Here is a 17,592-nt window from a genome sequence, read left to right on the forward strand (position 1 = left end):
TTTCCTGTCCTGGGCAGCGTCACATCAGAGAGCTCAGACTGCTGTCTGCTCTCCGTCTCAGTCTTGCTGACTGAGATAATTCTCCACGACTCCAAGAGAGGAGAGCTGATTCAGTGTGAAACCTCATGTGAGGCTGTTAAGAGCTGATTATTGATGCAAAACGTGTATCTGTGTAGACTTAGACGGTGTATGATCAGTCCACTGTCTCATGTCTGAAAGCCGCAGTCTGGGACACAAACACTGCAGAGTCGACACTAATCTGTAAGTTTCCGTTTTTCTCTAAATGACTGACAAGTCGTCATACAAACTGAACAACTGACTTAATTTACAAGCTCTGCAGGGATTTTGATTTCTCAAGAATTATTTAAAATTTGCTATTTAGTGAATTAAAGAGCGCAGTAGGCCTATTTTCCTGAATACTGATGTATAAAGTAATGAATATTTATCTTTAAAGATCCGTCTTCCACAATTAGTTCATATCTCAAGTATTAATTTTGTAAAGTTTTTTTTTTTTAAATGGTTGCAGCAGCTCTCCCTTCCTTGTCCGTTTGTTGTAGTTTTTTTTGTTTTTGTTTCGTCATTTTTGTATTTGGAGTGGATCATTACTTTGTGTGGTTCATTTGTCAATTTTTTCTCCTGTGTTTGTCTGGAGATCCTACATGTAACCATGGCTGCATTGTTTACATGTGAACTCAGCTGTTAGCAGCCTGTAGCATGTCAATACTAACTGGTGTAAGGCCTGATGTCTTCCCACAAGGTGAGGAGAAGGAGGTGAGGATGACGTGCTGGTTCTCAGGTGTGAGCTAAGAAGTGACGACATGGACCTGTTCTTCCATCCATCGTTATTGGAAACGAACGATCTATCTCCAATAAGATGGACGAGCTAGCCGTGCTAACCCAGCAACAGAGGGAATACCACAAGGCAGAGTAGCATCATGCTAACAGAGCTAACACTGGACACCAACGCAACATTGGAAGAGCTTCACCTGCTGTGAGCAGACAGGATCCAGGAGACAGAGACTGAACAGACTGCTGAAGAAGCTCAGTCCTGGACCCTGTGGAGGTGGAGGCTGGCTGAACTGGACAATGATGGACAAGCTGTCATCATCTATTTTCTTATGGACCTTTTTGCACTTTCTATACACTTTCTTACTTTTGTTTTCTGGATTGCTGCTGTGACTCCTCCTGAATTTCCCCTTGGGGATAAATAAAGCATTTTCTATTCTTTTATATTCTATTCTATTCATGAAAAGCTTGTTGAACCAACACATAAACATTGAAAAATTATGATAGAAGACTATTTAGTTCCTGTTGTTTCACTCTCCTGTTACTGGTGTTTTCTGGCCTTTTGAAGTAGCAATTTGCAGTCATGCTAACATTTCTCCATCTATCATTTGTGCTGTTAGTGGTCATGAGAGTTATGGCAAACACAGAGCTGACGTAAAGTGAGATAAATACATGTATCAGGGCAAATCTTAGGATCAGATTTTTAGGGCTTCTCGGCCCCTTTAAAATTGTGATACATAAACTTTCTTTGGATGGGGTGAATAGCTGACTAATCTTAATCTGTTTTATTGTTGTTTACCCCTGTCCCTGTCTTCAGGCACTATCCCTCCTTCTCTACCAAAAACAACTTCTTATACAGGTTTTTAAAATATCATCAAACAAACCACATTTCCCATCTCTGCTCTCACAGCTTCTGGACCATGTGGAGCTTCATGTTTCTGTGTCAAAGGCAAACAAGTTCAAACCCAAACAGAAGCAAATGTGGATCACCCCTGATGGGAGTGTACTGAGTGACCCTTCAAAGCCCTTCAGACCAACTTCATTGACTAAAAGCCTTCTGAAACCTCTCTAACTTCAACCAAGTTTAGGTAAGAGTCAAACAAGCACAGCGTTACACATCTACAACATCCTTAGCAGCTCACGTCACATCTATGACTTTATGACCCTCACATCAGCATCTGACTTGTAATCCTGAGTTAGAGTAATCAGGACGGACAGTGAAGCTATGTCCAATAAGGCCGAAAGCACAATTAATACGTTAAGAGACTACAAGCAAAACTATCACATCTTGCTGTGTCAGCTAAATAAATACCACCTGAATAATACAGGTATCAGATTTAAAGGGAAAAGACTAGTCTTAAGTACAGAATACCACAGAAGAAGCAGTTAGTAGGGATGCACCACTCCAACTTTTGTGGTTCCAATACCAATACCGATACCTGGGCTTTGGTATCAACCGTTATTGATACGGTGCTAGTGTAAAATAGCAGCCTGCATGCCCTACTGTGAGATAAGACAAAAGACTGTAAAAAACATGGATGTCATCTTGCTCGGCTCGAGGTGAGGTCGCCACAAAAACTGCTCCCCCTGGTGGCTGGCTGCAGTACAGGTCAAAGAATCTGACTCTCCAGTCATTCCAGATGAGCTGTGGTCAAACTCTAAAAAATGAATACTCCTCGTAGAAATGTTTTTCAGACCTGATTGCTGAGGTGATTTGAAGATATTATTTGGCTGTCTTGTATCCATGTCCTCTTTTTTCTGAAAAGTTTCATTTTCATTAGTAATAAGAGGTAAAAACAAGGTTTCACATCACGTTTAATGATGATTGACAGCTGCCATTCTTGTGTATTTGTAAAGTATGTCAGGAGGGAGAGTCAAGACGTGATTAGACTCTCAAAAGAAAAAGTCTATTATTTCTTAAGTATTATTTTTTCTCACCTGGCTCCACTCAGATTCTCCCAGAATCCCTCACAGTCTCTACTGCGCAGGCCCTGGCTGCAATTGCTGCCAATGGCTGCGCCTGTGACGGGGGTATTTTGGCTTCAAAACCGTACAATGATAAATGACAGAGCCACGCTGCTCACTCTATATACAGACTTTGGATAAGACTGGTAATGTTTTGGGTAAAAGGCAAAAAGTGAGTATGTGGAATTACCAAAGTAAATATCTATTTTAACCATTTAAATATTTAAATGTCTACTATCAAAATGACTCCTCAGAATGTTCACAAGTTCTTTTCAATTGTAAACTTTTATACCCTGTAGACTGGTAACGCAGCAAAAAAACAAAGCAAGTGCATCAGAGGCAACATTTCAAATCAAGTAGCAAAGAGCGCTAGTTAAAAAAAAAAAAAAAAAAAAAAGGCATAGAGCTGTTTGCCTGGATCGATACCATAGATCTATACCCACCGATACAAATCCAGCTTTGAGGGATGCACCGATACACCGATCAGTATCGGTGCATCCCTAGCAGAAACCAAACTCTGTATGTGAACCCTGAGGTCAGATGAGTGGGAGGTTGTTGTGTTGTTATTCTTCTGGCAATGCTTGATGTAAAAGACATTCAATACCCGGCACATTGCATAAAACATGCAAGAATAATGATGCACCCAAAAAAAGTGTCTCAACAAACATGAAGCCTAAAGTGGGAATTTTCCAGAGGCTTTACACACCACAAACTGCGTGTCAGGATGGAGCATTGAAGATGGCACAAGTAGGACTGGCTCCATGCATTTATGTAGGTCTGTCTGCCCCTCTGCTGTGTGTCACTGTGCACCATGTATAAATAACTCAAAGGTTCCTGCGCTGAAGTCACTGAGTGGAAATCTCCCTAAATGTAACTGCTGTGGATTGTGTGTCTGACATTACTGCTGGGCTGAAATGGAGACCTCCACACAATGCTAGCTGCAGCCTCAGTGGGGTTAGCTGCACCAGACTGCCAGCAGACGTGTTGTGCTAACACTCTCCCAATGATAAAAATGTCACTCACAGTCCTATCTGGAGGCATGGCGAATTCAGCCAGCAGCATCAGCATCGGCCTCACTGGCATGGCTGCTGCTTCTCTACTCTACCCAATTTTTTGAAATAAACACGTCTCCAGCTCAAACACTAATCCTCACAGAGCAGCCGAGAAAAAGAAAATCTGACAACTGGTCAGAAAAAAAAAGGTTCTGGGGAAATGCACTTTCCTGCCTTCAGCTGGGAGAAAATATTTATGTATTCTGGGTTGGGGTGAGGGTGGGTTAGAAAATGTCTAAATATGAGTGAATACACACATACAAGATTATTTGAGGAGCCAGACTCTGACATTAAAAGCATGCATGCTTCCCCCTTCTCAGTTTATGCTTAAACTGAACAAAAACAGGCTGTTCAAGGATTATACACACCCCAATGACTCATCATGCCTCCTAAATACATAAGACTTGAGTTTTTGTCAGGGTTTAGACTGCTTATACTGCAAATTTAACTGGTTACTCAGGTGAAAACTTCCCCCATCAGACAGAGAAGAGGACAACATGATCGTCTTATTCTTGGACAGGTTGCTTGTTTTATTGTCCCCCGCTGTAGAAGGAACTATTCCTGAAGGATGAAACAAAATGGATTTCCACTCTAACCTTTTATCTTCTGCCATCCAGGACACACAGCAAAGACAAGAGCACCGGTAAACGCTTAACTTGCTGAATCGTTGTCTTCTAAAAACCTTTTATTGGACATTATTTATACCCAAGGGTGCAGACTTAGAGCTAAACAGTCCCACAGGGAGCTCCACACAATGCCAGCTAGACAAAATGATGGCAAAAACACTCGAAACAAAAAATATCTCGCAGTGCACCAACAGGACTGGTTTCCATCTCCTACAGGTTTCCCCTCCCCCTCTCTGTGCTCCCTGTAGCAGACAGTTAGCAGTAGCAGTGCACCTCTCAAGGACACCAGCATCGGAGAGGAGAAAGGGGGGCAGAGAGGAGGAAAAAGGAGAGACGTGTAGACAGAAGGAGGAAGAGAAAGAAAGAGGAGCTTAGGTTGTGATATGAAGGAGGCGGACAGGAAGACAAGAAGGGATGAGGAGATGCAAAGAGGGGCATTAAAGACGCAGGAGAGATGAAACAAAGTGCAGGTGGAGTGAGAGCTGAGTGATCAGGACGAGAGGAAGGCAGCCATGGTTGCTGACGTCACCTTCAGGATGACATTGGCAGGACACACAGGTCTGCTGCCTCATCAATTCTACTGCTGCCCAAAGGGACATCATATCACACACACACACACACACACACACACACACACACACACACACACACACACACACACACACACACACACACACACTCCCTCTCACTCTATCCCTCTCAACCACATCACAAGTGCACACACGCATACGCCCAGCCCCTGGCAACGTAGCTCTACCTGGCCGAACACACCCGCAGCCTCTGATTGGCTGCTGGAAGCCAGCAACACTCCCCCTGCTCCCCATCCAGCAAGACTCTGCTTGGAAACAGACAGGCTGCGCTGTTACCACCACAGGCCACTGCTGCAGCACAACTCAGCCCCGCTCTGATCCACATCATGTTTCAAAAAGAGACGTCTGACAGGCAGAGGAAAGCACTGATGACCACAAACATGAGCGCAGACAAAGGTTTAAAAGCAGAGGAAAGCGTCGTAGTATGACTTTGTGTTTCTCTGGATTGATATACATAATTAATAATAACAACACTTTTCATAGTTTGTGCTCATCCTATTCAAATCCTGAATCCTGAGACTTACATTTCTAAATTATCAGCAGTGAGGTCAAATCCACTGCAGCTGATGATTGACAAAGACAAAGGCTAAAATGCTTTCAACATTAGCACTGACGACAGCAATCAAGTTCAATTTACTTTTTGTCTCTGTTTAAAAGTCGTGAGGTTTAGGACATCTTAAAGAGACATACATCCCGCTTTTTTAGGTTTGTGCAAGTTTAAAAACTATCTGCTTCTTCAAGCTCTGAAAACCGTGATTGTTGCATTAGTCTTGAAGCATCTATGGGGAACTTATGGTTTACATTAGATTATCTTTTAGATTTTGTAGATTTCACATTTTTTGGGGAAGTGCTGCAATCTTCACAGTTGGCAGGAGAGGCACTGGTGTAGCCTAGTGGTCACGTATGCCCCGTGAGGCAAGCTGGTTTCAGTCCAGCCAGTGGTGCCACATGTCCCTCCCAACTCTTACCCTGTCTCTATCCACTGTCCTAACCTCTCTGATTAAAAGCATAAAAAGCCTGAAAAATATTCATTAAAAAGGAAAACTGAAGACGATGGGAGCACCCAAAAGAACAGAAATTTTTGTTTCCTGCGTTTCTTGTGGTGGTTGCGACATTATTTTTCCCAACTCACTGTTCGCTATAATGTGTGCTCATCTGTGTGTGTGTGTACACTTGTACCACAATTTGGTGTTAGTTGCAGGTTTTGTTTCCTGACAGTGTTGAAAATTATGATGACCCAGTCCATATTTCATATTCCAGATCTTAGTATCCAGAATATTGCCAGGATCTGGATCGTACTTTTTCATCTGTCAGAAATTATGGTGACCTTGTCTTGTATTGTTTTGCAAAGCAGTCCGACCATTTATCAAGGAGTTATATACACATATGGTGTTTCTTCAAGATCTGTTTGTTAGTTTTTGAGTTATGTTGTTCACAGACAAACAGAAAAACTCTCCCAAAAACATAACCTCCTTGGTGGAGGTAGTACAGTTAGTTGGACTTTGGTGACTTTTGGGCCGTTTGGGGGTCGGAGTGCCATCCAACATAATGGTACACTGACGTATCTCACCCTGCTTTATCCTAACAGTGAAATACATCAGCTGTGGGAAATCTTTGCCAAAAAAAAGTGCAAAATGAATGTTTTGGCAGCACAAAGTCAATCACAACAATGTGCTTTTACTAAACTAGCAGTTTTAAAAATCAAAAATCAGGGTTTAAAAATCTGTCTTCATGCTGATGGTCTTGTTTGCTTTTGCTGCCCACAAAGGCATTGCTATCAATTTAATCTGTACCATAACAGATGAAAACTCCTCACCGATGCTTTAGGAAATGTTTCCTTAGCATCCAAACACTTTGAATACATAATGAACACCTGCAACTGCCGGCAAATGATCTGTACTGTGCTGCTGAATAAAAAGCTTTTCAGTTTTATGTGAGCCATCTATTGAATAAGATAATTCTCAGTGTTTCCTGTAATGTTTCTTTTCAGTTTGATCAAAATGTCTTTTAGGTGGAAAACTTTAAGAAAGGATTAATAGCAAACAGACAAGTGTTGACAACACAGAACAGAGAGGATTTAGTGAAGCTCCTCACCTTCTCCTGATACTGGCGTCTGGAGGAGTCCAAGGATTGGATAAGAGCTGTTGCATGGCCAATAAAAACCGCATAGCAAGTAGCCCCCACAATCATACTGAGCATGGTGAGCCAGATATCTGATAGACTCTCCGGGGCCTGTCGACCATAACCGATGCACAGCATGTGGCTCATTGCTTTGAATACAGCAAAGGAGTACAGCTCTGACCAGGTGTCATTCTGTGGAAGGAGAAAAGAGAAAAAGAAACAGTTAAAGACGTCAGTGCTCCATAAAAAAGGCATGTTTTGAGACAGGGGGGTAAAAGAAAACCTTCAGGGACAGCGGGGTCATGGAACAGCACTTAAACGGATGAGAGCTCCGGGGAGAGAGCTGCACTAGAAAGAGAAGAGGAGGTTTGGAGTAACGACATCAGGGGAATCCTTCTAGGCCTAATCAGTAAAGTAAAGACAATTTAAAAATTCTTTCCTCAGTGAATAATGGTAATGAGAGGTCATTAAATATGCCCTGGTAGAGCTGTGTGAGTAGGATTGTACAATGGGAGGTGACAGCTGGACGGCTAGTGTTCAGATTTATGAATGAACAGATATGAAGCGTTCACTTACTAAAACATCAGGAGCTATTGGTCATGCCAGATCTCTGTGAGACCATGTAAAGAACCCTCAGCATCGGAGCTGAGCTATCCCTCTGATTCTGTCTGTCAAAACTGCGTCACAGGAGAGGAGGGTGACTGGGCAGTCTACAAAAGCTCAACTGATCTGATACTTTTGTCTGCAGCACTTCCTTTGTTTCCTTTTTCCCTTTCATTAGCACTGAGATGTGACTGTGGTGACCTCAGCCTGAACACACGGCTCACGATAAAGCCCAAAAACTGGGTTTGGAGCCAGTTTCTTGCTGGATCAAAATTACTCTCTCACACAAGCCAGTATCCTTGGTAATGAAAGTGTATTACAGAAGCTTCTGTCGAGCCAAAAACAGCCGCCTGAAAACCGTTTAGAGCACAAAAAATACATTTTCTCTGATAGTTACTGGACAGTGCAGAGAAAAAGACACACACACACTCACTCCTCTTTAAATATCTGTGGAGGTAAACAGAGGTTACCGTCCGCACTCAGCAAAGACGATCTACATCCTCTTTTATAACCTATAGAAGTGCATTAGCAGTCTGTTAGTGCATTTACAAGCACGTAATCCACTTTGTCCTTTTTTTTCCTTCTAACTTCATCATCCCCATCACTGCTCAGCATGTTTCTTAAATACAAGTGTTTGTGATCTAAGAAAGGACACAGATTTTAGTTTGGCAGGGATGTATGTTTAAGACAGAAAAAAGGAAATGTTTTGTTTTGACGGATTTTTCAAGGACCACATTTTATCCTTCAGTTCAGGTCATGATATACAGAAACATGGGTGAGTGATTCTATCATTAGGGGAACGTTTCATGTCCATGCGATATACTTATCAGTTTTACTAAATATTAATTTCAAGCAATGACCAATGGACAGGAAGTGAACAGGTTCCATAATTTATTTAGCTAAAAATGCAAATCATGTTTTGGAATTGCAGTTTTTGTGCTGTCCGATTTCTCAAATGTCAAGTTTGATCTTCAAAATTAACACTAGAATACATGTTTGTGAATATTACTTTTAGTGTTATTTGTTTAGAGTAATCATTAAAACATGACAAAGGTGTTTAAAAAACTATTTTAATAATTTATATGGAAAAATAATTTGTCTTTGTGTGTCTGAGAAATCTGCATCAACTGTGTTACCCATTGAAAAAAGCCTATAAATCAGCAATGGTTTGCTCCAAAGTCACATGACTTAAATCAACTGAAGTCAAATCCTTTTTTGAGGGAACTATGAAGAAAGTGTTGCATATTTTAACTCCTCATCAATATTTCATCACTATGTTTGTCTGTACATGGGTCGCATTAATTGTTCGTCAGCTGTGTTACCAACGTATTCTTGTGTTTTTACTATAGATGTTATAAAAAACAAACTGTGAAGAAAATGCGCAGAAATATGAGGTGATGGAGGTCAAGTGGCACCATGTTCAAGGTCTGCAGTTAGCGCAAGAGCCAAAAAATGGAGAAAATGTCAACCATGTTACATGCGATTATTGTGCCATAATTTTTTTAAATTTGGGCTAAACTTGATATAAATGATGAGGGACATTTCTAGGTAGTTTAGTCTTGCATAAAAATGTTGAATAACTCTGAGTTCAGTATTATATGGATTTATGTTGAAAAAATAGCCATAACTTTTGTCCATAATACAGTTGACAAAATTATGCCCCTAAATTTTTGTTGTTACATAGATTTTTAAGAATTTTTGGAGCTTAAGCTTGCTAATTAATGAATTAAGTACATTCCAGGTGTATCATTTGCAATCAAATAGAATATGAAACAAAAAAAGCACATTTTTTTTACTTTTTTGTACCTGAAATGTACCCCTAATTGTAAAAAATCACTTGGGTATCACATCAAAGTAACTCCATCTGCAAGTCTGCATCATTGGCTGTAAAAGCGCTCTGTGTGTACAGCCAAAAGTGTTAAGAGATCAAAAGGTTTGTTGTTGTAATAATAGCAAATAGATAAATAGTTGTGTGTTTATTTTGTCAATGTAAATGACAAATGTTGATGTTTTATTAGTGTTCACAGTACAAAACTGTGAGTATCTTTAAGAACCCATGACAGAGCACTTTAAACTAACTGATCAATAATTAAATGACACATTAGCTGCATCATTTAATAAGTGAGCACACAGGAAAACAAATACAGAAATACACATTTTCTGTAGAGGAAACTGTCATCCACATTAAGGGACCACACAGTGATGGAAGGACTTCTCTGTCATGAGCTGACTCCAAAAATAAATACAGCTCCACCAAGTGGGCTGAGGCTAAATGGTGTATGTGCAAACAGAAAGAGAAACAGTGGAGTGAAAGAGATTGAATAATAGATGAACGATGAGCACTTTGATTCAGAAATAGCTCAGGCAGGAGAGACAGAGAGAGACTCCGTACCCTCATACGTCTCAACAGCCCTCCCCGGAGATTTCAGTTTGGGAACTATCTGTAGCTTTGTTGGTAATCACCGTCTCCATTAGCTGCAGATAGACTCTGCAAAGAGGGCTGATAACGCAGGGGGCGTTGAATATATCTCCCAGTGTCCTAATATGCCTCTTTTGTTCGTGATGCTGCGACCTTGCAGCGCGGCAGGCCTCGTATATCTCGTGTTTACGCTCAGACATAAATTTCACCTGCCAAATGCCATGACTAGGAGGGGACAAACAGTTCCAGCTTCTGGCACAGGGTGTTTGTGTCTAAAGACATGTTGGCAGAGATGTGAGGTTGTAATTCTCAATGGAAGTAAACTAAAAGACGAGATGAAAGAATAAAAAAATGTGTGTTTTTGTCTTAAACAAAAAGGTGTTTTGGCAGAATATATCTGAAAGGGTTACCAAATGTCTCTCATGCCATGTTCACATTAGGAAGTGAGAGAAAGTGACTCAGTGAAGTCAGCATAAAAATATCACGCTTAGTCACAGGTGAGATTTCGTGGTGTCTAATGTTGGGTGGGGCAAAGAAATGAAGGGAACACAGCCCCGGTTTAAGTCCAGCTAGTTAGGGCTGCAAGGTGTTGTAGAGATTAACACTGCTGCCTCACTGCTGACGGTTCCTGAATCAGATCCTCAGGTGGTCAGGTGCTGTTCTTTACAGAGTCCGCATGTTATTCCTGTTCATCTGTGGGTTCCTGCCTCCCACAGCCCAAAATTCATGCTCGTCAGGTTGATTAGTCACTCCAAATTGCCTGTAGATTTGAGTGTATGTGTGTGTTTGTGTGTGTGTGTGTGTGTGTGTGTGTGTGTGTGTGTGTGTGTGTGTGTGTGTGTGTGTGTGTGTGTGTGTGTGTGTGTGTGTGTGTGTGTGTGTGTGTGTGTGTTCGAAAGGTTGTCTCTAAATAGTAACCCTATGAAAGCAACCTGGTCAGGGTAAAGCCTGAAAGGAAAAAGCAGTAAAGATAATGAATGGATGGACAGAAGGACGGCTGTTTAGCATGTTAGCATGTTAGCATGCTGACATTTGCTTTGTAGCATAGACCAGTGGTTTTCAAAGTGGGGCCATGACCCCCTTGGGGAGCCGCCAGGGAGCAAAAGGGGGTCCTCAAAGAAGTGGAGGGAAGTTGAAAAAACAGAATTTTTGTATCTAACCCAAACCTATTTAATGATTTTTCATTTATATTTAGTTTTTGTTTTGGGTTTCTGTTGTTTTGTTTTGCTGTTTTGTTTTAGATTTTTTTTTTTTTTTTTTTTTTGTAACCATTTGTCCTGAACATACAAAACCTAAAGTGCTGGCGTCACATGTTTCCAGTTGTACCTATCCACACCTGGTATGACAGCTGCAACTTCAGCATGGCCTGGCAGTTTGTGCCTATTTCTAAGCAATCTACAAAACTGAAAAAACTGAACTTTGAGGCTATTACCCTGTCTGACTCCTGGCTACATGTAAGAAAGGAGTATCCCAACTTAGCTGACAGAGCCCTGCTTTGCAACAACCTACTAGTGCGAGTCTGGCTTTTGTTTGTTAATTATTCCCTATTCTAAACAAATGTAATAATTATTTTAAAGTGAATAAAATTTTGAAGATATGCATTTCTATACATATTCTGAAGCATTGTCTGCTGGTTTTTAAAGGGGGTCCCCGCCAGATTCAAATGCTGTTTGGGGGCCTTAGCATAGTACAGTTTAGGAGCCCCTGGCATAGACTATAAAATACAGCTGGGGCCAGTAGGATTGTCATTTAAGATGCTGTGAGGAGGATCTGTTCTAATTATACTGCAGTGCCACTTTTTGGCCCGAAGTCTCATCGACACTGTCGTTAAGATGCAACTTTCTACAAGGCGTGTCCTTATTTTGGACTTAACTGGAGGTTGGATCGAAAAAAAAATTCTTTGTTCAAGACAACTTTTTACCAGACAAAATGCACCAAGGTAAGATATTTATCAGCACAATTATGTAGCAATGTTGTTTGAAACGTGACAACAAGCTAACATTGTAAGTTTGTACCATAGTTTAGTAGCTGTTTATATTTAGCGCAGCTGGCAGCCCAGTGCTCTAAGACATGTCTGTAATGTGTAATCTTTGTGAATCCTGGTTAGCTATATCCTGCCAGTCATCTACCAATCAGAGCTAACGTAACCTCACTCTTCATTTTATTAACAGACTCTAAAGTTTAAACAGACCACAAACAACTAAGCCTGTGTTTTTGCCTTTAGCCAGTGCAATATAACTCTTCTGTTTAGCTTTGCTTTTCAGTCCTGATAATCTCATTTTAAAGTGTGGATTACAATCAGACATATATCTAGAAGAGAGACTTTTTCAAGATCACTTAAAGACTCCTCACAGCCCTTTTAAACAAAGGACAGAACACCAGAGCAATTTACAACGATTTGTTTCAAGATACATCACACTGATCCATAAACTTTAAGCGCAAGGATAAAAGTCAGGAAAACCCCAAAATCATCAGGATTTATCCTTTAAGCTTCAAACAATTCAACGACAATCAAATCTAATCTAATACTTCTTGACATCAGTCAACACCAGAAAGGTGAACCATCAGACAAACAAGACTATCCAAAGAGTGACACAGCTAGCTCTGTTAAAAATCATGAACAATTCAACCAGAGACAAAGGCGAGACTTTGCCCTTTTTCCCCGTTACCAGCCCTGTAACTTCAGCCCTCACCCCCTCTGAGTGTTGAGGACTTTGCTCTAAAAGGTGCAGAATAAAATGGAGTTATATCACACTGATAGACCGATCACTTAGTTTCTCCATCAGCCAATAAGCTGGACAAAAATCTGAAGATAATCAACAATGTAACAAAGCTGTTGGCCTGGCCCGTCACACGCCCACCGCTTTAGTTTACAAAGGCTTATCTGAGTTTATTGTACAGTCAGCCCAGTCTGCTGCTTCCTCTCTGCCTCTCTTTCTTCCCGTCTGCCTCAGTGTGTGTGTGCGTGTGTGGTCTCTTTGTAATCTGTTGGGTGGGCAGTGAAATATGTTGTTTCTGGATGTGAAAGGCAAGTCATCCTTTGTTCCCTGACAGTTCATTGTAAGGCCAAAAAAACAAAAAGTCTCTATTTTCTCTCCATCAATACGAACAATAGCTGCCATGACTTTTGTACATACTGTTTTCATGCTTACTCGGATTCTTAGCCAACTTGAAAAGATTCATAATAATCTCTGAGTGCCAAGTTTGACTCCAGTCTGCAAGCTTTCTATCTGAGCAGGCTTTTAAGCAGAGGGATGCAGCGGGAGTTGCCAGTTTTGGCACATCACTGTGAAATCACGACTCTTTTTTGTGTTGTGTTTGTTTTGGATTACACAAACAAAATGTGACTTCCTTTGGCTTTTGCCTTGGACATGTTGTTTGGTTTGTCACTTACAATGGATGGGGCCTGGATAGCAGTGTCCTTTGTGTCTGGGGTCACCATATTTTTAAATTTCTAAATGAGGGCCCTTTAATTTTACCAAATTTTAAAGCTCATGACACAAACTGGATTTTTCACCTGTGCTCTTAGAGCATGGAAAGCTCCTCAGCTTTAGACATGTTTGTTGATTTTTCTGGGTATAAAGCCAGGTTATGTGTTTACCCCAAGTGTCCAGTTTTAAAAAAAGCTGACCATCCTTTGGCTCTAGCTACCTGCTTCGTGTACAGTTATCTTCTTGTTCAGTTTTTAACTTATGATGAAATAAATTACATTCCAGATTTTTCCTACACTTGCACACATATTTAGCAAATTCCCAGTAAGTACCGCCATCCCAATGGGAAAGACATTGCCATGCAGTGATTCTTAAACATGAACTATTAACTGACTTTGAACAGGTTACTCCAGAAATTTAGCATCAAAGACTGCTGTAGAAACAAGCTGCAGCTCAGCTTACTCCTGTCAAACTGCATGAACTCAATTTGGAACAAAGCTTATCAGCAGTTATCTTCCTAAGATATGCAGAGATTCACAGTTAAATCTGGAAAGCTTCTCTGTTTGTGTGGTGACAATTGTGGAAAAGCATGTTAATATTTTTGATCACATTAACCACTTTTGATAAGTCCATGAGAAATAATTCAGAGATTCTGCACCATAAACCCCCAAATTCAAATTACTCCATTGGATTAAGCTATGAAAACTTTAAATTTGTTAGTAAGTTCAGTTTACTCAAATGTCTGAGTTTTCAGAGTTGAAAATTATGATTTCTGAGTAGATTTACCTTTTGTAACTGTTTAATAAGAACAACTTAAAATCATTAGTTTGTGACTGTGTTTTGTAACCATGAGTGAGGAGGGGATGCAGTCCATATGAGACTCTGCTGTACTTCTATACGTGCAGCAGTGGCACAGGTTCTCTGTGCTCCACATTATACAGACTGTTTGTCTGTGCTCCACAGCATGGACCAGCTGTCTGTGCTCCTTGTGGCATCGATCAGCTGTCCATGCTCTATGTGGTGTGAAATGACTGTGTCAAAAATGAATAAATATGTCTTTTATTACTTAATTTCAAAATTAGCCAAAATAGCATGATAGTCCAGTCATCATTTTCATATATAAATACACTAACCATTAGGCATACATTGCAAAAGTCAGTAGGTACAAGACCCCGTGCCATGGAGCACAGACCACCAGTCAGTGCTGAGGGGCTCAGACAACCTGTGTCCAATATTTCTATGTACAGCAGGGTCTCATATCTACTGCCTTCACTCCTCACTCACGGTTACCAAAGTTATGAAATTAGAGCTGATTTTTGTTGACGGCGTTTGCAACCATGAGTGAGGAGGGAACCCTGTGGATATGAGACCCAGCTGTTCTTTAAAATGTTATTTAATTTATTTTTTTCAGATCTGTTTTATTTTTTATTGTTACATTTATTTAATTCATCAGGCAAATTTACCAATATCACATCTTTCAGTTTTGAGTAAGGTCAACTTATTATGTTTTGCAGCGATATACAACATTTTTAACATTACTTAATATTTTAATTTATAACAAATGAGCATCAGGTGTATTTGATTAAAGACATTCAGTCGAATGATTTTTCATTATAATCATAACAACATAAGATCTCAAGTTAAATTAACTTATTTCATTGCTTGGTTTTTTAAGGTAAACTGTATACAAGCATTTTTCAAGTAAACTCAACTTCCCTGGGTTTACAGTGTGGAGTCATTGAGTTAACCTTGAATAATTTCTCTCATGCGGTGATCTTGAATACCACCATTTCTTGTTTTTTTCCTTGAGTATAATTAAACAATAGCGAGCCTTATTTGCAAAGTGTGCTTGTTCTGAAAAGATGTTAATCAACAGAAAAAAAATATCTATCTGTTACTCAGGCTGTCAGATGACAACATTTGCACTTCTGCTCGAGTACATTTAACACAAGTTTTCTCAGTGCTGCTTTTTGTGAGGTTTAAGTGCAGTAACAGTACTTCTTTCCTGACGGGATATTGCAGAACTGCTTGTCCTCAGCACAATGAGATCCTTCAGAACAAAAACACCTGAGTTCCTCTGGGACGGAGATAATCACATCCTCTCCTCTCCCAGGAAGCAAACACCACCCAATCCCTGGTCCATTTACAGGGGCTGTTCTGCTTCTTTTATTTTTCCATGTTTGTCTGCTGTTATGGGCCAGGGGAGTAGTTTAAATCAAATTTACAAAGTCCAGTAGCAGATCTGTAATACTGTTTGGTCAAAGTGGGTGCAGTGAGTAAATAAATGGATTTAACACCTTACATGACAGGCTTATCTCTGCAGAGCCCCCTCCTGCTGATGGTGTGGGGGATAATAAGACAGAGACATCTCTGTGATGTAGATTCTGTCAAGGATGGGTACACACATAGTTGTAATTACAGCGTTGAAACTATACACCATGTGTCTGTCTGTTAGCGCTGCTGTCACTATTATTACCCAGTCGCCTCTGACGCAGCAAGACTCTGCCACCAAGTCGCACTTTGCCATGGAAATTAACAGTGGCTGACACGGCTGCGTAAACCTAATGCTAAATATAAAGTAATGGATGGAAACTGAGGTGTGCTGCAAAAACAACCTATATCCTCTGAGGTCTTACAACTTCCAGTGAATCCAATTACTGTTTGGTGGATGTCATTCAGAGTTACAGAGTGTTCTCAACGCCCTCCATGGGTCCCGCCTGTGGGCTACACACCACCACCACAGCCTTTGTAGGGTGCGGGGCTTGATGGATGGCCTGGCTGCAGCACAATGGCTAATGTTACAAGTTGTCAGCCACTCAATAGGGGGGGTGGTCTCAGGTGGCTTTAGGCAGCCTGTACCATGCCAGAGCAGCCCTTTAGTTCCAGAGTGACGGCTCTCTGGAGGCCAAGTGTCTCTGATTATACACAGAGAGAGGGCAGTGGAGGAGTCAGTGGCCTGTCAGCCCCAAACTTCATCATCCTAAACCTCAGACTTGGCTCGCAGTACAGAGCAAGTTGTCCTCTATATTGTCAGGTAAGTTTATAAAAGCAGGAATATCAAAGTTTTTGTGATGTGAAAATCAATTTTCTAGCAGGGTTTGGCAGAAAAGGTTGAAATGCAAAGCCATGTGCCTGTACAGTACATTTATGTTTTACATTTAGTTCATTTTATGTTTCATTTTAACTTTATATAAAGCTAGTACTTATTAATGTCTTATACAAAACCCTGGGCTCTATTTCTTTGCTATGAGTGTTGGGGTTTATTACCTCCGCCAAGAGGGTTATGTTTTTGGGAGAGTTTGTCCGTTTGTCTGTGAACAACTCAAAAACTGACGAATGGATCTTAAAGAAATTTTCATTAAATGTTCAAAATGGGATAAGGAAGATAAAATCAAATTTTGGAGATGATCCAGATCACTGTCTGGATCCAGGATTTTTTTAAAGGATTCTTTATCATTGTGAGATAGGGCTGTTTTCACCATATGTGTATATAACTCCACCATAAATGGTTGGGTTACTTTGCAAAACAATACAAGAGAAGGTCACCATAATTTCTGACAGATGTAAAAGTATGATCCAGATCCTGGCAATATTCTGGATACTAAGATCCAGAATATGAAATATGTACTGGGTCATCATAATTTTCAACACTGTCAGGTGACAACTTATCGTACAAACCTGCAACTAACACCAAATTGTAGCAGACAGTCTGCTGAAAGAAAGTATAACATTTAAGTAGTACTTAAGTGTTGGTGACAATCACAGTATGCTTGGTGGAGGTCTGCGCTCTCTGAGTGCTTTTCTAGTTCACTCTGTTTATGTTTTAACTCTTTTATTCAGGCTTAAAACCTACAGGTGTCAAATCATGACGACAATGTAGAATAAAAAATTTGCCAAGTCAGTATTTTCTGCGAAAAAAAACCTCTCAAACTTTAGACTATCAACTTTCTTCTTTGTTTTTATATACATAAATAACTTCTAACTCTCACAGAAAATACA

At 40.4% G+C, this 17,592-nt stretch overlaps 1 protein-coding gene across 1 annotated transcript in view; it reads right to left on the reverse strand.

Moving 5' to 3' along the window:
• LOC141804338 (potassium/sodium hyperpolarization-activated cyclic nucleotide-gated channel 2) overlaps positions 1-17,592 on the reverse strand; it is a 49,598-nt gene that overhangs the window by 18,785 nt on the left and 13,221 nt on the right. Inside the window, exon 4 of the mRNA XM_074688712.1 lies at positions 7,114-7,332. Within this exon, the coding sequence (XP_074544813.1) occupies positions 7,114-7,332 (219 nt within the window). The remainder of the gene's footprint in view (positions 1-7,113; positions 7,333-17,592) is intronic.

This window comes from Halichoeres trimaculatus, unplaced genomic scaffold, assembly GCF_033239565.1.
Source record: "Halichoeres trimaculatus isolate MK-OKI-2021-1 unplaced genomic scaffold, fHalTri1.1 fHalTri1_scaffold_15, whole genome shotgun sequence".
In the NCBI taxonomy this organism is placed as follows: Eukaryota; Metazoa; Chordata; class Actinopteri; order Labriformes; family Labridae; genus Halichoeres; species Halichoeres trimaculatus.